The 19380-nt window shown below is 42.2% G+C and overlaps 2 protein-coding genes across 2 annotated transcripts in view; both read right to left on the bottom strand.

Moving 5' to 3' along the window:
* Nucleotides 1-1194: 1194 nt before the first annotated feature.
* LOC127314578 (methyl-CpG-binding domain-containing protein 1) overlaps nucleotides 1195-19380 on the bottom strand; it is a 37815-nt gene continuing 19629 nt past the window's right edge. Inside the window, exon 3 of the mRNA XM_051345094.2 lies at nucleotides 1195-1408. The gene's annotated coding sequence lies outside the window, so the exon portion shown is untranslated. The remainder of the gene's footprint in view (nucleotides 1409-19380) is intronic.
* LOC127314570 (methyl-CpG-binding domain-containing protein 1) lies at nucleotides 1273-3466 on the bottom strand. Its single transcript, XM_051345066.2, has 2 exons — nucleotides 3296-3466; nucleotides 1273-1944 (listed from the first exon to the last, which is right to left on the bottom strand). The coding sequence occupies exons 1-2, from the start codon at nucleotides 3341-3343 to the stop codon at nucleotides 1441-1443; spliced, it is 552 nt and encodes a 183-aa protein (XP_051201026.1). The 5' UTR covers nucleotides 3344-3466; the 3' UTR covers nucleotides 1273-1440.

Raw genomic sequence — 19380 nt, 5'->3', positions numbered from 1 at the left:
CCCGCCTAGGGAGATGACCGTCCATGTAGATCGGGGCTGGTGAATACTGTGGCGACTCCGATGAGGTTTGTTCTTCAGGTCTAACGTCGATGACTCAGTGGTTGCTCGGGATTCTTCACTTCGGGATCAACGACAGTGGTGATTCGAGCAACGACGAATCTTGTTCCAAGGACTTGCTCCCACATGCTTGCTTGTATTTTTAATCAGTTTGGTTCAAGTGAACTCTGAGGCTTCATGGGCGTATTTGAATGAAACATAGATCAAACGACGTATGAGATGTCTATTTGGTTCTCTTGCCAAGTTGCCAAATTCCTAGGATCTATCTGTTTTTAGTTTCTTGATCATTGAAGTACTTAGAGCATCTCTAACCCAACCTCAATAATTTAGAGAGAGCGGATCACTAAAGTGGATTTTTATATTTTTTTCTCCTCTAAACTTCGGCCGCCGAATTCGATCCCCAAAAATATAGAGGACTAATTTTTTTTTTAATCAGTCTGATGAAGTACTGGAACGGAAAATGGGACAATGTTCAATACTGGTGCTTCAGCAGAGGAGAACCCCGCTACTCTGTCTTCTTAGGCGTCTCCTCCGTTTATCCGATCAGAAGAGGAAGCCTGTGAAGGTCCCAGCAGCGATCAAGGTCTGCATCGTTGACACACTAAGGAGCAGCGTCAGTACCGGCGGATGCCCAATTGGCAACGGCAAGGCATCACTGCGGCAGAGCTCAGCCGGTGAAAGCTTCCTCTGGGCCTGCAACGGCAAAGGTACATCTGACACCATACTTGTATGGCACATCGCCACGAACATCCTCTAGGTGTTGCTCACCCACATCGGAATTGTCGATAGGCCAGCCACCGGAACTGCCAATGCTCCTATTACTACTGTTTAAGTGTGCTACCTAGCGATTCTTGGTCAATCCAGTTACAAAGTATGTTAGTTGCATTTGCCATTCTTATTTCACCAAGCCAATATACTATGCAAATTTGACTAAATTGTTCTACATGATCAATCAATCTGCTTACTTTCCGGTTCAAAGGAAGCAATTTGTTATGCACTGCACAGCCTTTAATTGTTTTCTATTTCCGTAAGTCGACCGGGAATTGACCTGATAGGCTGCTTTCTAATGAGATCACCGTGTGCAATGCTCATGTACTGAAAAAAAAAACCTAGAAGATAATGTATCACGCAGGTTCATAACTCAAACATCTATCTGCAACTAGTTATGAGATAAAACTACAGCCCTTCTCAAGCATCTCAGAATTTTACCCCAAGTTGATGCATAACCAGGAACAGATTCACTGCATTTTAGTGCTCAGAGTAACTTCACAGATCCTAAAAGAAGTAACATTGCAGAGAGAAAACCAACTTGACTACCTTCAAGGTAGATGAGGTAGGATCATCCAAGCAGGTACATGAACTGTTTTGTATTTGCTGCCGCAGTTAGTTCTTGCTGCTTGAAGCATTTGTCTTGTCCTGCTTTTTAGTCTTTTTAGTTTTCCACGCAGAGCTATTGGAAACAGTCTCCTCAACAATCTTGGGCATTGTAAAGCTGAAGCTTTCAAGTGATAAGCTGTCTTTGTACTCTGGATTTGCATCGAGAAACTTCTGCACATCCCCTGTGCCCTTTGCACGCTTCCCATTTGGCAGGACATAGTAGATATCAGTTTTAGTGAGATCACCTCTCATAATCACTAGCCTCTCCGTGTTGGGTGGCGGCTTTGGTATGTTGGGCTTGTCGATAACCCAGATGCGGCTGCTGTCATACTCAATGTCTGCAGGGTCTTTGCATGTGCAGTCAGGTCTTTTACTGCAGAACCATGGATCAGCAGTGAAGTTCTCACGAATTGTCTCAAATTCATCTTTTGTTGGAATCGTACGCCATTTATAACATTCACAACACTGGACTGCATACAAGCCAATTGATTCTGTTGAACCTCGTTTTCTCTGTCAAAATCAGAAGGTTTTTTGTTAGCATTTTATTATATCAGGAAAGACAAGCAATTTATCTGAATTAAGCATGTAACTCCCTGTGGCAATCTTCTCCACTCTCCCTACTACTTGTAGGATGAGAGGTGCCTAGTGCAAAACGCGTTTATAAACTGTGTCCAGTCCCAACACATCTAACATAGCCATTCCAAAATTTTAAGAAAACTACATGCCCAAATTCTAAATATAAGGAAAAAAATCTAACTGAGATGAATTTGTTGCACTAATACATTTGCTTTCCATGCTGGCAGTTGTGTTTGGCTGCACAATGTCATAAGTCATAACACAAACCATTTTTAATAATGTTGGCGATTGGTCTAATTAATTGTTTGGGTGGATAGGGTTTTCATACTTTTGTTACATTATTCTACTGAGGACCCATTATTCACCATTGGTTATGTATTAGTGTAGATTATGTATATATTCTCATGAATGAAATCTTAATAACTAAAAATAGGTTAACATTGATACAAATAGCTTGGGAAAAAGGCTCTGGTGTTGTTGCTGTTGTTGTATTGACACGAATAGCAATTTCCATAAATGTATGGATCAGTAAAAATCCTACACTGATCTAAATTTTGCACTCTCTCTGTTCCATAATTCTTGCCGTGAGTGTAGTTGGAATTTGAACTAAAACCACAACAAGAATTATGAAACAGAAAGAGTATCAAGTAGCTTATTTGACGAGAAATCAGAACAGTGTAACCCCTTCAGTAATTGGGCAATTTCTCAATTCTTCATTCTCTCCGACATAATTTATTTGATTTCAGGTATGACTTTTGAGAACAATCCAAAACTATTTGTTTTCTTTTGTGCTCATAATCTCCCTATAACTTGTTAAACAGTCTTCATGCCTAGAGTTACCGTATAGACAATATTACAAAGCTACATGCCTGTAACTTTTGATACTAATAGTAATGCACATAAACTCAGCCTAAGAATGTATTGAGGGTCAAAAAGATTAACGGGTACGGGATCACCAAATCCTGATCTTAACTAAACCAATATGGAAGCCAACATTGCTGATCTCTAGAAAAAGGCCGCTTTTTTGTTCAAGGATCCAGCATGTGGACATTACCAACCAAATCATGTTCACCATCCACCCATCCCTACCAAACCGAACAACCAGATGCAGCCACAACAGCAACGAAATTCACCGCCGGGAATTGCACATCCATCGCAAGCACCCACCCCAACCGGAATCAACGAGTAAACCAGACAGATAGGATAGGGGAAGGAATCGAAAGTGCGGAGACATTAATCAACCAAACGGACATGGATGGCGAAGATCGAAGGAGGGTGGACGGACCTGAGAGGAGGACCCCGGCGAGGCCGGAACCGGCGCCGGTGAGGACATGCTCGACAGTGAGGTGGACGGCGTCGGAAACTCCGAGGCGCCCCGCTGGAGAAGGCACCGCCGACGGCGCCGGTAGTTGGGGACGAAATCAGGGTCGGTCGTTCGGAGTGGGATGGGACAAGGGTGTGGATCTCGAGGATAAAGAGACGGCAGGGGGTTTACGGGGATATACGGACATGATCGTCTACCATAACAAGATCACCGAAATTGGTTCGCATTGATACGCCCTCCTCCGAAAGTGCTACGGAGCAAAATTTACATTACACAAATGGATATAAAGGGTGTCCTCAACCTGCGCCACACCACGCCGGCGGCGACGACGTCATAGACACCGCCAATGACACCAAGGAAGCCACTTGAGGCACCGTAGCACGGTGGCGCGATGAACAACGAAACCCTAGGTTTCAAAGAGGATTAGAGGCGACCTCGCAAGAGCACGGGAGACGGGTCGAAACGGATAGGAAGGCGAGCATATATGTACGAGCATGACATCGGGCGAAGCTTGGGCCAGCCGAAATCAGCGAGCGACGACGGTGGCAACTCAGTCGCTAGAGCGAGTGAGAGAAAGCACGAGAGAGAGAGAGAGAGAGAGAGAGAGAGAGAGAGAGAGAGAGAGAGAGAGAGAGAGAGAGAGAGAGAGAGAGAGAGAGGGAGGGAGAGAGGGAGAGAGAGAGAGAGGGGGAGGGAGAGAGAGAGAGAGTGGTCAGCGGTTCGGTACCGAACCGGTTCTGGTGGGTTATACCATGTTGGTCTGACCAGTAGGCCCCATAAGAGCAATTTAGAATTTTCAAAAAATAGGTTTAACACAGAAAATACCTAGTAGTAGAAAAACTTATAAGTAGTTCAAATCTTATTTTTTAGATTTTTAAAAATCTATTTTAAGAAGATAAAAATGCAAACTTATTTAATGAATAAAGAAAAACCATTTAAGGTGTTTAAAATTCTTTATGATTACTAAAAACCTTAATAGTTTTCTGTAAATAAAAGGAATATTATTTTCAATCTTAATAATGTTCCATAAATTATTTTCCAAAGTGAAATTCACATGTAAATCCTAAAGTGAAGTTATCTATAACCATTTGAAGTGTGACAATAATACCAATACCATCCAAATACTTTGAGTGTTAAAACCCCAGAAGATGAATTTTATCGATGTGTGATAAAATAATAATAATAATAATAATAATAATAATACTTTATTACCACAAAGAAATGATCACTAAGTCCATAAGGGCAAAGGTGGTAAATAACATCAAGATAACCTTAAAAACATCACTAAGGGGAGGGTTCAACACACTATGATAATGCAGCTCCTCTTATGCATATTAGCACCAAATTTGGCTCTTTAAACATTGTTCTTGCCGGACAACGATGTTATTTTCAGAACCCGATATCTAAATTCAAATAGAATCTGCAAACTGTAGTAACTCACAATTGTCAGGCAAGTTCAAAAGAAAGCTTACCCTTGCTCATTTCCTTTTGACTATTTTATACAAAGTATTTTCAAAATACTACAATTCTATTGCATTCAAAAGCAAAAAAATAATTTTTTTCATGATGAATATGAGATATGGGTTACTGGTCCAAAGTGGTCGATTAATCTATCATGATGGGAAGTGGAACCATGGATGAATAAAAGGTGAAAATATATTTGGGGGTTTATTGTAGTTATAAATATACCTAGGACTAAACAACAACTTCAGTCACTCATTCTAAGCGCCATATAGACCGTGCTGAATGCAAATCCTATTATGAAGCAGGAAAGTCTGATATATCTTCTTCCTTTCGCATCTCCTCAGATACTTAATCGGGTTGTCTTCAGTGGTGAAATCAGTGGGTGGGATCAGAGCCCGTAACATCCCCATCATGTGATGTAGGATGACAACTTTAGTATGTTTGAATGGACGGTAACTGAGCATAGGTTGTCTGACCAAATCTCATTACAAAGGGTGGAATGCGAAGTTACAGAGAAGGGCAGTGATTGGCTTGCGTTTTAGTCAGGCCTCGTACCATATATAAATGTCAATGGGGATATACTCGCGGGTGTGAAGCAAGGCTTAAGGTATTTGTGAAAAATTAACGCACTTATGCTAAGTATATCAAACGAGACATGTTACTCCTTGTTCTGGGGAAAAAATTGATGGGATTCGTAGCATAGAAAACAAAAAGTTTCCTACCGCATGAACGAATAACAAGCCAAGATCCAATCCAGTAGATGGTAGCAACGAGAAGATCATGAGACTAACCCTCGAAGATTTCCAAAGCCTACGAGATTAGATCTCCTTGTTGATGTAGTCGATCATTTGCCGCTTTCAAAAGCGCGTAGAAGATCTTGACGGTGCCACAGTCGGGCAGCACATCCGTACTCGGTCACACGTTCGGTGTTGATGACGACGTCCTTCTCTGAAAGATCGAGATGTCGCCTAGAGGGGGGGTGAATAGGCAATTAAAAACTCTTACGGATTTGTCTTGTAATAATGCGGAATTAAACTATCGTTTAGTTTACAAGCACAAACCCTAAATATGCTAAGCTCAACTAAGTGTAACAATAGCAACTAGAGCTAAGCAAGATAGGCACAAGATATATGTAGCACAAGTGATAGCAAGATATATGTACTTCAAGCACGATGGCTATCACAAGGAAAGAGAGCTCGGGTATAGAAATAACCGAGGCACCCGGAGACGAGGATGTATTCCCGTGTTCCCTTCCTTTGCAAGAAGGTACGTCACGTTTGGAGGAGTGGAGGTCCCATGAAGGATTCCCCGCGCCACGAAGGCTCACCCTATTCTCCGAACCACACCCACGAAGGATAATGGTCCTTTCCTTATGGTTAGCTTTTCCTCCGCTCCGGAGATGGCAAGCTCCACAACCACTTCACAAGCTCCACGAAGGAGAAGCCCGAGCCTCTTCACAATCTTCTTGAAGAGATCACCGGAGCACCAACCGCCAAGCCAACTAGGAGGTCACCCTCCAAGAGTAACAAGCTCACGGTCTCTCACTCGAACTAATCGTGGTGGAGAGCTCAATACTATGCAATGATGCAAAGCAAGAACACTAGAGGTGTTCAAATCCTTCACTCTCAAATCCCACCCAAACAATAAATGCTAGGATGAGATTGGAGAGGAAGAACAATGGAAAAGTCAACAAAAGACTCCAAGATCTAGATCCCAAGAGTTCCCCTCAGTTAGAGAAGAAATGGATTGGTGGAAGTGTAGATCTAGATCTCCTCTCTTAGATCCCTCAAGAATTAGCAAGAATTATGGGAGGAATCAAAGGGGAGAGCAAGTTCTTCCAAGAGCAACAATGGAGGTGAAGAAAGGGGAAGAACTGCCCAAGCTCAAGGTGGGAGAAAGATATTTATAGTTAGGAGGAAGAAATAACCGTTGGGGAGAAAAAGACAAAGAAAACGCAAGAAAAACGGGCTGAAAATCGCCCCAGCCGGCCTGGCGACCGGCTGACCGGATTGTGGGCTGGGGAGGCCGGTTCAAGTCCGGCCCAGCCGGACCAGCAGCCGGGCGGGGCGGAAGCGCGCCGCGCTGGGCGGCGGATAGGCCGAGGGCCGCGCGGGGTGGAAGGAAAGGGCCCGGCCCGGCCAGAGGCCGGTCGGCGGGCGGGGCACCGAGCGGGCCGGCGGGCGCCGGCGCTGGCCGGGTGAGGCGGCAGGCCGGTTGGCTGGCCGGGTGGGCCGGCGTGCGGTCCGGCTGACCGGTCGCCCAGCCGGCTGCCCCTCTTTTCTTTTTCTTCTTTTTCTTCTTTTCTCCTTTTTCCTTTTCCTTTAATAACTAGTGCTCCCGAACTCCGTTTCGAATGAAACCAATTTTGTTTGGAAGATAACAACAAATGCTATCCTATAGAAAGTGCAAACTCAAGAATCTGTAGGAGGGAATTTTATCATGAATATAAAAGCTAGAACCTTATATCATGAATAACCGGTAAAATCACCCAACCTCGAAAACGCAATAGAAGATGCATGCGAACTCCGTTTTCGATGAACTTGGGCTTGTTGTAAAGCTAGCAACAAGCTCAAGAACCTTACACATAGAAACACCAAGAAGCAATAAGGATATGCAAAGTATGCAAAGGGTTGAGCTCCCTAAGACGATGTGATCAAGTTACCCAACCGAAAGCCCCTCTTAATAGTGCGGCTATCTATCCTATAATCCGGTCTTCCATCAACCACCTTGAGACCAGTAAAAGGAAAACCTATCAAGGTCATACCTTTGCCTTGCGCATCCCGCTTGATCTTGATGATAACTCTTCAAGCTCTACACAAGCCGGAATGCCTCACTTGATCAATGTTGCTTTGTGAAGACTCACAAATGCTCCCCCATACACTATGATGGGAGAGCTTCATTGATGCACATCTTCACATGTCCATTATCACCAAATGAACGGCAAGCTTCAAGCATGTGATCCACTCAAGATGATCATCTTGAACTTGCCCAACTCAACCTTGTATCTTCTCATACTCACATAAGCTAGAGCATGGCTAATATTGAGTTCCACATAAGAACTCCATCTTCATTTTTTCTTCTTGATCATATTACATATATATATCTTCATACCGATGATCTTGATGCCAATACACAAGGTATACCTTTATCTTCATGGCATCCATGCTTGAATCCAACACATGGAGTACAAGTAGTACCTATGGAGTATTCCTTCATATAAACTCAATGAAAACATTAGTCCATAGGGGTTGTCATTAATTACCAAAACCACACATAGGGGCAATATACCCTTACAATCTCCCCCATTTTGGTAATTGATGACAACCACAATAAGAGGGTTTATATAATGAATATTAGAGACAAGTACGCAACTTATCCGAGAATAAGTTGTATACAAGAGGTTGTATTTGATATGGTCAAGTAACACAAAGCTACTAGCCCATATCAAAACCGACTCTACTCACACAACTACCACAAATGCACGGGATGTGAGTAGAACCAATATATATAGAGAAAACTCCCCCACAATGTATGCACGTGTGATGAACATGAATTCATTGCATACATTGTCAAGATTAACCTTTGAGACAATTTCCACTATATATATACAACCATGCAAGACATATAAATATGGAATGCTTGAGAGGCAAAACACTTAAGCACAAACCAAACTTAAGTATAAAACCATTCCCTTAAACCCTCTAAACTTCTCCCCCATTCGCATCGAGTGCCAAAATGGGTGACAAATTTAGAAAGCCAATATAATGTGAGATCCTCCCCAAAGTGTGCACTTCTCATAATTTGAGTGGAATCAAATGCACATATCCAATGATGAATACTTGAAGGAAGTCAAACTATATTGAGGATCAAAGATTGCATAAGAATAACATGATGGAGAAAGTTTTCACAAATAAAGCAAGCAATCAAAGATCTGATTGGACAAACAAAGATATCATGATAAGAGAGATATAGTGCTCTTAAATAAAATAAGAAAGCTCCCCAAGGTTTGTGCACAATTTATAATGTTTGCATTTGAATACAATATGCACAAACATGGAATCCTCACTCCCTATATATCATTTAGAACACAACTAAGATAAAGAGAATATGCTTATCAAGAACAACTTTAGTCCAAAAATTACGAGATATGAGTGCATGAAGAAAATAAATAAACCAAGCACTCATAAATCTTCTTTACCAACCCACTAAAAAACAAAGGGGTAAAAGATGGTCGGCAAAGAACAAGGATATCAAGGTGATGGATTAACGCTCTTATGTATATGAGTTTCTAAAGTGGACAAAGTGATCCATAAAGAAACATGCACACACAAGAGGTTAACAAAATAGATAAGACAATATATCCAAGATGAAGTCATAAAATATACCAAAGGATGTTTGCTTAAGAAGCATATATAGCCTATGGCTCCAATTTTCACTTATGGTATATGAATGAACTTCAACCAAGTTAAATCTCAAAAACATCACAACTAACAATAAGGGAATTAAATCTAGTTGGAGTGTTTTGAGAAAGGCAACAAGTATCACAAATACGGATTTATTTCACAAATTCATCAATATTGCACACAAGAGCTCTTTGAGGAATTGATATGCAATAAATTGCTAGAGGGCATATTTGTGATAGGTGAATCATAAAATATGATATATATATATATAACCTATCATATGCATCTTCTCAAATTACTCAAATGTTCAATAAGAAGTTTTACTTTAAAAGGGTTTTTCAAGAACCGCAATATTTTCGAAATAAATAATTTCATGCCAAGATACAACCTACAAGATGTTGGATGCTATATGAGAGTGCATGAATAAGATACTTATTACCGAGATGGCAATGGCTTGATGTAGTAGATAAGAGTTCATCGATCATCCTAGCTTGACTCCAATCCTCATATGGTGACAACACCTTCCTTATAGATGAGACAAGCCTCCATTGCATCTCCAATGTACCTAAAACATCATTCAAGTACATCTTGGTCCCCAAACTTATTGGGTCCACATGGTTAGACTAACCATAATATATAGAACACACTCCATATAAATATGTGCATATTTAGATGAAATTTGAATTTCATGCACATCTTAGCCATTTAGGATTTGATGGAGTATACCCTATATAATGGATCAAAGAAAGCAAGCATGCTACAAATATAAACGAATTACATATAAGCACGCATAAAGACTTTAAAGATCAAAGAAAGGCACACTTTGGACAAAACACCAAATGAATTCAAGAAGGCATAAAGGTGTGACCAAACAAATTTGTTGTCCAAATTATATCAAAGAAGCAAATCACAAAAGATTTGTTCAACAAAGTTCAACAAATGAACTAAGAAGAGACCATTGAGCATAAAGGATGAAATAAAGCAAACATGCTCAAAGATTTATCTCATTCAACAAATAAAGCATAGAAGAAGGAATGAGATAGCAAAACTCCCAAAGGAGCAAGGTTCGAACAAATAAACCAAACCCACTACACTTTTCACAATGGCACAATGTACCGTAAGGAAAAGGTATGTATTCCAAAACAAACACTTGATATGAATCAAGGGGATTTATCAAAAGATTTTTCAAAAGGACAAGGAAGACATATGGGAGCTACAAAGATTTCTTGGAAATAAAATAAGGAAGTAAGAAACAATCCAAGGTGAGGATGATCCAAAAATTCAACCACATACAAGGTTATCAATTGTCAAAGACAATGAGTATATTGGAAATGATTTCCGGTGGAGTATTGACAATGATAGTAAGGATCAACTTCACAATAAAAGGCATAGGATAAGTATATAGAATTAAGCACTATGCACGGATGAAGATTCTTGATAACTTCAACTAGTCAAACAATCACGCACGGCAATGATTAGAATAACTTGAAGCAAAAGGTGTCCCAAATAAGATATAGAGATATGTATTTGAGGAAAAACCGCACCAAGAATTTCTTATTCAAACAAGAACCCACAAGATGAGTAATAAAAGGTTTTTATTAGGAATGGAGCTTGTTTGAGCAAACATGCCACCTAGGAACAAGATAATTAAGAGCATCAACTCTAAGTGGCATAACCTCATATGTTCACATTTTCTAGGCTTGTGATATGTACAAAACATATTACTCCCCCATAATGTGATAAAACATTTCTTCTAAACAAGAGGCAACTAAAATTCAACTAGAGATGATTAATGGATATTTAGAATTTGAATTTCTCATGAGTATGACACACCACATAGTGACTAGATAATCTTGCAATATCAATACTAAGTGGTGGTACCCATGTACACACATTTTAAAGAAAGAGAGATGCACAAAGCATATCACTCCCCCAAAATGGGATGTTCCATTAAACACTTCAAAGAGAGCCAAATAAGATATCATCAAGATGCATTAGGCTCAAAACAATACACAAGTATATGATGAGTCAAACAATCATACTTGAATACACAAGATAGGCAAGTAAGACACAACACATACATACACATATTTGGTACAAAACCAAACATGCAAAGGAGCAAGTAACTTACAATAAACATGAAGAGTTGAAGTATAAGTTACCGCAAAGAGGAACATTGGATATAAGATATAGATGATAATCCATACGACTTGGCTTGGTAAAAATATAATATTTGAAGATCCCTTAATTCTTCATGAAGTAGCCAAGTCTCCAATGCCCTCCACATGCACCTATTGATCAAGTTTGAGCTTGTTGGTCCCCAAAAAAGTTGGGTCCTAAGAGGTTAGTCACAATAGGCTTGGCAACCCAAATGGTCCTTTTCTTGAGACCACTTTGAGTTCCAACAAACTTGGCAAACACATTGCCATCCTTATCCTTCCCTAGAGAATAATCATCATCAACAATTATAGGGTTAGATAAGGTACCACCTAAGCATGAAGAAGCAAGATGCCCCTTCTCACGGCATAAGTAGCAAGTGTTCCCCTTTTTCTTCTTTATTGATTTCTTCTCTTGGGGAACTTTATCTTGATTCTTCTTGGGAATTTGCCTATCTTCAACTTGAGATCGAGCTTGAGCTTGAGCTTGACCTTGTGGCCATTTCCCTTGTTGCTTCTCACTTAAGTGCTTCTTCTTCAATGGGCATGATCTAACATGGTGCCCTTCAACTTTGCACTTGAAGCAAACAATCTTGGCCGAATCCTTGACTTTGTCTTGGCCCTTCTTCTTGTTGTTCTTGCTCTTGGACTTGTTCTTGTTATTGGAGTTGAATCCAAGTCCACTCTTGTCATTGGGGGATTGTTGCACACTTAGCATCTTGTCAAGTGCGGATTTCCCTTCATGACGCTTTTCCAAGTCTTTCTTCAAAGACAAGACTTGGGCCTCGAGCTCTTTGATTTCCTCTACATGGTTAGTAGAAATACAAGTACTAGAGGAAGTAGAAGCTTCATTGTTAGAGCAACAAGGCAAAGCAAGTAATCCAACACAAGGCATGTCACTAGTTTGACTAGATGGATTACAAGGACTAGCACATGGCAATATAGCATTTGTAGTAGAGATTGTGCTAATGTCCACATGAGGCTCACAAGATGTTACCTTAGTGATACTAGCCTCATGAGCTAACTTTAGCCCATCATAGGAAATTAGAAGGTCATCATGAGAGCCCGAGAACTTTTTATGACTATTTTCCAATTCCCTATAATTGCTAGTTAGCAACTCAAGTTGAGCCCTTAACTCAACATTCTCCTTTAAGATAGATGCTTCACAAGAATTAGAGTTAGTAGCACAAGCATCAACAATAGTTTTCTCATTTTCATGCATATAGGATTCAATTTTTTGTGTAAGCATAAAATTGGTATGGTTCTCATCTTTTAGCTCATGCTTGAGGAGAGTGAATCTCATTTCCCCATTTTCAACATGGGACTCCAACTCCACTATGGTTTCCCTATATTTATTCAAGGTATCCATAGAGTGTTCAAGATTAGCACGAGCTTCTTTATTACGATGAAGAGAAGCATATACCATTGCCATATTATGCACCAAGGTATTATATTCTTCATCATTATCATCATCATCATTCTCATCGTTAGAGGATGTGTTAGGAGTCAAAGTAGGAGATACCTTTGATCCTTTTGCCATAAGGCACATGTGCACACCGGAGAATGAAGATGAAGATATTCTTGAATCCTCATTTGAAATCGTGTCTTGATCCATAGAGTGTTCGGTTTCCTCTACATTGTTAGTCAACAACCAACTAGAGGAAATAGAAGCATTTTGATTATGGGAACAAGACAAGGTAAGCATATCATCATGAGATCTATGTAAGCAATTTACACATGATATGCAAGGGCTATCAACACAAGCATGTAGATTATTTTCAATGCTAGATGTGTTTAAGTCCAAAGAGGAAGCATTGCAATGGGATAGAGATGAAGAATCATCACTCTTGAGCACAATATCAATATTGCAATTTTCCTCACCACTCACCATATCATTACCTCGTGTCTTGCTACACGTTGGCGAAGTGGAAGAAGATGATAACTCATCACGACCAGAGGTGGAAGCAACTTGGAGCTCTTCATGATGTGAAGGGGAAGAGAGCTCCTCGGAGTCACCACCGACCAATTGAGAAGTGGAACCACCAAACATTTCCTTAAGCTTGATCCACATCTCATGAGACGATTTTCGCTTTATATATATCAAGAACCTACGAAAATCGGGTCTCAAGGAGAATAAAAGCTCATTAGATACTTGAGCTTCAAGATGTAAGTTTTTCTCATCCTCTAAAGATAGATTTTGAGAATCCATCGGAGGAGAAAAACCGACATCTAGAAATTGCTCTATATGTGGACACAAGGTCCGAAGATTACAAAGTAAGCAATTTCGCCACAAAAGATAATTTGTGCTATTAAAGACAATTGTGTCATTATGCACTATACTAGCCGACATCTTTACTCTCAAGGCGGTGAAGCCTTAAACAAGGAGAGACCTTGCTCTGATACCAATTGAAAGATTGAGATGTCGCCTAGAGGGGGGGGGGGGGTGAATAGGCAATTAAAAACTCTTACGGATTTGTCTTGTAATAATGCGGAATTAAACTATCGTTTAGTTTACAAGCACAAACCCTAAATATGCTAAGCTCAACTAAGTGTAACAATAGCAACTAGAGCTAAGCAAGATAGGCACAAGATATATGTAGCACAAGTGATAGCAAGATATATGTACTTCAAGCACGATGGCTATCACAAGGAAAGAGAGCTCGGGTATAGAAATAACCGAGGCACGCGGAGACGAGGATGTATTCCCGTGTTCCCTTCCTTTGCAAGAAGGTACGTCAAGTTTGGAGGAGTGGAGGTCCCATGAAGGATTCCCCGCGCCACGAAGGCTCACCCTATTCTCTGAACCACACCCACGAAGGATAATGGCCCTTTCCTTATGGTTAGCTTTTCCTCCGCTCCGGAGATGGCAAGCTCCACAACCACTTCACAAGCTCCACGAAGGAGAAGCCCGGGCCTCTTCACAATCTGCTTGAAGAGATCACCGGAGCACCAACCGCCAAGCCAACTAGGAGGTCACCCTCCAAGAGTAACAAGCTCACGGTCTCTCACTCGAACTAATCGTGGTGGAGAGCTCAACACTATGCAATGATGCAAAGCAAGAACACTAGAGGTGTTCAAATCCTTCACTCTCAAATCCCACCCAAACAACAAATGCTAGGATGAGATTGGAGAGGAAGAACAATGGGGAAAGTCAACAAAAGACTCCAAGATCTAGATCCCAAGAGTTCCCCTCACTTAGAGAAGAAATGGATTGGTGGAAGTGTAGATCTAGATCTCCTCTCTTAGATCCCTCAAGAATTAGCAAGAATTATGGGAGGAATCAAAGGGGAGAGCAAGTTCTTCCAAGAGCAACAATGGAGGTGAAGAAAGGGGAAGAACTGCCCAAGCTCAAGGTGGGAGAAAGCTATTTATAGTTAGGAGGAAGAAATAACCGTTGGGGAGAAAAAGACAAAGAAAACGCAAGAAAAACGGGCTGAAAATCGCCCCAGCCGGCCTGCCGACCGGCTGACCGGATTGTGGGCTGGGGAGGCCGGTCTGGGGTCCGGCCCAGCCGGACCAGCAGCCGGGCGGGGCGCGCGCCGCGCCGGGCGGCGGATAGGCCGAGGGCCGCGCGGGGTGGAAGGAAAGGGCCCGGCCCGGCCAGAGGAGGCCGGTCGGCCGGCGGGGCACCGAGCGGGCCGGCGGGCGCCGGCGCTGGGCAGGTGAGGCGGCAGGCCGGTTGGCTGGCCGGGTGGGCCGGCGTGCGGCCCGGCTGACCGGTCGCCCAGCCGGCTGCCCCTCTTTTCTTTTTCTTCTTTTTCTTCTTTTCTCCTTTTTCCTTTTCCTTTAATACCTAGTGCTCCCGAACTCCGATTCGAATGAAACCAATTTTGTTTGGAAGATAACAACAAATGCTATCCTATAGAAAGTGCAAACTCAAGAATCTGTAGGAGGGAATTTTATCATGAATATAAAAGGTAGAACCTTATATCATGAATAACAGGTAAAATCACCCAACCTCGAAAACGCAATAGAAGATGCATGCGAACTCCGTTTTCGATGAACTTGGGCTTGCTCAAGAATCTTACACATAGAAACACCAAGAAGCAATAAGGATATGCAAAGTATGCAAAGGGTTGAGCTCCCTAAGACGATGTGATCAAGTTACCCAACCGAAAGCCCTCTTAATAGTGCGGCTATCTATCCTATAATTCGGTCTCCCATCAACCACCTTGAGACCGGTAAAAGGAAAACCTATCAAGGTCATACCTTTGCCTTGCGCATCCCGCTTGATCTTGATGATAACTCTTCAAGCTGTACACAAGCCGGAATGCCTCACTTGATCAATGTTGCTTTGTGAAGACTCACAAATGCTCCCCCATACACTATGATGGGAGAGCTTCATTGATGCACATCTTCACATGTCCATTATCACCAAATGGACGGCAAGCTTCAAGCATGTGATCCACTCAAGATGCTCATCTTGAACTTTCCCAACTCAACCTTGTATCTTCTCATACTCACATAAGATAGAGCATGGCTAATATTGAGTTCCACATAAGAACTCCATCTTCATTTCTTCTTCTTGATCATATTACATATATATATCTTCATACCGATGATCTTGATGCCAATACACAAGGTATACCTTTATCTTCATGGCATCCATACTTGAATCCAACACATGGAGTACAAGTAGTACCTATGGAGTATTCCTTCATATAAACTCAATGAAAACATTAGTCCATAGGGGTTGTCATTAATTACCAAAACCACACATAGGGGCAATATACCCTTACATTCTCCCCGTTCCAGCGGGCAGCAGATGTAGTAGATCCTCCTCGGAATCCCGACAGCACGACGGCGTGGTGTCGGTGGTGGTGGAGATCTCCGGCAGGGCTTCGCCTAAGCACTACGGGAGAATCGGGAGGGAGGGAGGTGGCTAGGGTTTGGGGAGAGGGGGGACTTGGGGCGCCGGCCTTGGTGCCCTTGGGTGGTGCGGCTGGTGTGGTGGCCGGCCCCATCCCTCTCCTCGTCATTATATAGGTGGAATTCCTAGGGTTTTCCCAAAGATTCGAATAAGACCCCAATTCAAATCTTTCCATATGAGCGAAACCTAGGGGGACAGGGACTCATCCCTTTCCTTCGACTCCACCTTCCATGGTGATTTCTTCCGGAAGGTTCTAGAACATTCTAGCGCCTTCCATAAATGCACCGGATCATTTCCAAACTTGGAAAGTGACTTCCTATATATGAATCTTATTCTCCGGACCATTTCGGACCTCCCCGTTATGTCCTGGATCCCATCCGAGACTCCGAACAAATATTCAAACTCCATTCCATATTCCATATCTACTTAAAACGACATCAAACCTTAAGTGTGTCACCCTACGGTTCGTGAACTATGTAGACATGGTCGAGAATCCTCTCTGACCAATAACCAATAGTGGGATCTGGAGATCCATAATGGCTCCCACAAATTCAACGATAACTTAGTGATCGATTAAACCAATTACATACGATATCAATTCCCTTTGTCACGCGATACTTTACTTGTCCGAGGTTCGATCATCGGTATCTCCATACCTTGTTCAACCTCGTTACCGACAAGTACTCTTTACTCGTACCATGGTATGTCATCTCTTGTGACCCAGTCAAATGCTTGCAAGCTAATCAGATGACATTCCACCGAGAGGGCCCAGAGTATATCTTGAAGGAGATATGCCCTAGAGGCAATAATAAAATGGTTATTATTTATATCTTTATGTTTATGATAAATGTTTATATATCATGCTATAATTGTATTAACCGAAACATTAGTACATGTGTGATATGTAGACAACAAGAAGTCCCTAGTATGCCTCTTAAACTAGCTTGTTGATTAATGGATGATTAGTTTCATAATCATGAACATTGGATGTTATTAATAACAAGGTTATATCATTATATGAATGATGTAATGGACACACCCAATTAAGCATAGCATAAGATCTCGTCATTAAGTTATTTGCTATAAGCTTTCGATACATAGTTACCTAGTCCTTATGACCATGAGATCATGTAAATCACTTATACCGGAAAGGTACTTTGATTACACCAAACACCACTGCGTAAATGGGTGGCTATAAAGGTGGGATTAAGTATCCGGAAAGTATGAGTTGAGGCATATGGATCAACAGTGGGATTTGTCCATCCCTATTATGTATAGATATACTCGGGGCCCTCTCGGTGGAATGTCGTCTAATGTCTTGCAAGCATATGAATGAGTTCATAAGAGACCACATACCACGGTACGAGTAAAGAGTACTTGTCAGGAGACGAGGTTGAACAAGGTATAGAGTGATACCGAAGATCAAACCTCGGACAAGTAAAATATCGCGTGACAAAGGGAATTGGTATTGTATGTGAATGGTTCATTCGATCACTAAAAGTCATCGTTGAATATGTGGGAGCCATTATGGATCTTCAGATCCCGCTATTGGTTATTGGTCGGAGTGAGTACTCAACCATGTCCGCATAGTTCACGAACCGTAGGGTGACACACTTAAAGTTGGATGTTGAAATGGTAGAACTTGAATATGGAATGGAGTTCGAATATTTGTTCGGAGTCCCGGATGAGATCCCGGACATCACGAGGAGTTCCGGAATGGTCCGGAGAATAAGATTCATATATAGGATGTCATTTTATGTGAATTAAAATGTCGCGGAAGGTTCTATGGAAGGTTCTAGAAGGTTCTAGAAAAGTCCGGAAAAAACCACCAAGGAAGGTGGAGTCCACATGGGACTCCACCTCCATGGCCGGCCAACCCTAGTGGGGGAGGAGTCCCAAGTGGACTCCCCCTTAGGGGGCCGGCCACCCCCCCATATGGGAGGTGGAACTCCCACCTCTAGTGGGAGTCCCTAGCTTGGCTAGGTTTCCCCTCCATATGGAAGGTTTTTGGTTCGGGTCTTATTCGAAGACTTGGATACCAACACTTGGGGTTCCACCTATATAATGAGGGGCATAGGGGAGGGGGCCGGCCACACCAAAGCCACAAGTTGGCCGCACCCCCTTGAGGCCGGCCACCCCCTCCCAAACCCTAGCCGCCCCCCTCTCCTCCATATCTCCCGCGTAGCTTTAGCGAAGCTCCGCCGGAGTTCTCCACCGCCAACGACACCACGCCGTCGTGCTGTCGGATTCAAGAGGAGCTACTACTTCCGCTGCCCGCTGGAACGGGAGGTGGACGTCGTCTTCATCAACAACCGAACGTGTGACCGAGTACGGAGGTGCTGCCCGTTCGTGGCGCCGGAACCGATCGTGATCAAGATCTTCTACGCGCTTTTGCAAGCGGCAAGTGAACGTCTACCGCAGCAACAAGAGCCTCCTCTTGTAGGCTTTGGAATCTCTTCAAGGGTGAGACTCGATACCCCCTCGTTGCTACCGTCTTCTAGATTGCATCTTGGCTTGGATTGCGTGTTCGTGGTAGGAAATTTTTTGTTTTCTATGCAACGTTATCCTACAGTGGTATCAGAGCCGTGTCTATGCATAGATGGTTGCACGAGTAGAACACAATGGTTTTGTGGGCGTTGATGCTCTTGTTATCTTTAGTTTGAGTACTTTGCATCTTTGTGGCATAGTGGGATGAAGCGGCTCGGACTAACTTTACATGACCGCGTTCATGAGACTTGTTCCTCGTTCGACATGCAACTTGTATTGCATAAGAGGCTTTGCGGGTGTCTGTCTCTCCTACTATAGTGAAGATTCAATTTACTCTTCTATTGAAAACATTAGTATCAACGTTATGGTTCATGTTCGTAGGTAGATTAGATCTCTCTCGAAAACCCTAAACCACGTAAAATATGCAAACCAAATTAGAGACGTCTAACTTGTTTTTGCAGGGTTTGGTGATGTGATATGGCCATAATGTGATGATGAATATGTATGAGATGATCATTATTGTATTGTGGCAACCGGCAGGAGCCTTATGGTTGTCTTTAAATTTCATGTTGAGTAGTATTTCAAAGTAGTTGTAATAGTTGCTACATGGAGGACAATCATGAAGACGGCGCCATTGACCTTGACGCTACGCCGACGATGATGGAG

The sequence above is a fragment of the Lolium perenne genome, chromosome 1, assembly GCF_019359855.2.
Source record: "Lolium perenne isolate Kyuss_39 chromosome 1, Kyuss_2.0, whole genome shotgun sequence".
NCBI classification, from domain to species: Eukaryota; Viridiplantae; Streptophyta; class Magnoliopsida; order Poales; family Poaceae; genus Lolium; species Lolium perenne.
The sequence above is the reverse complement of the archived record's forward strand: the minus strand, read 5'-3'. Positions and strand labels throughout refer to the sequence as shown.

Bases quoted from the DNA above. Each gene is read 5' to 3' on its own strand.
- LOC127314570 (XM_051345066.2), bottom strand. From the start codon at position 3,343: ATGTCCTCACCGGCGCCGGTTCCGGCCTCGCCGGGGTCCTCCTCTCAG. The intron at 1,945-3,295 runs GTCCGTCCACCC...TGATTTTGACAG, and splicing joins CGCCGGGGTCCTCCTCTCAG to AGAAAACGAGGTTCAACAGA.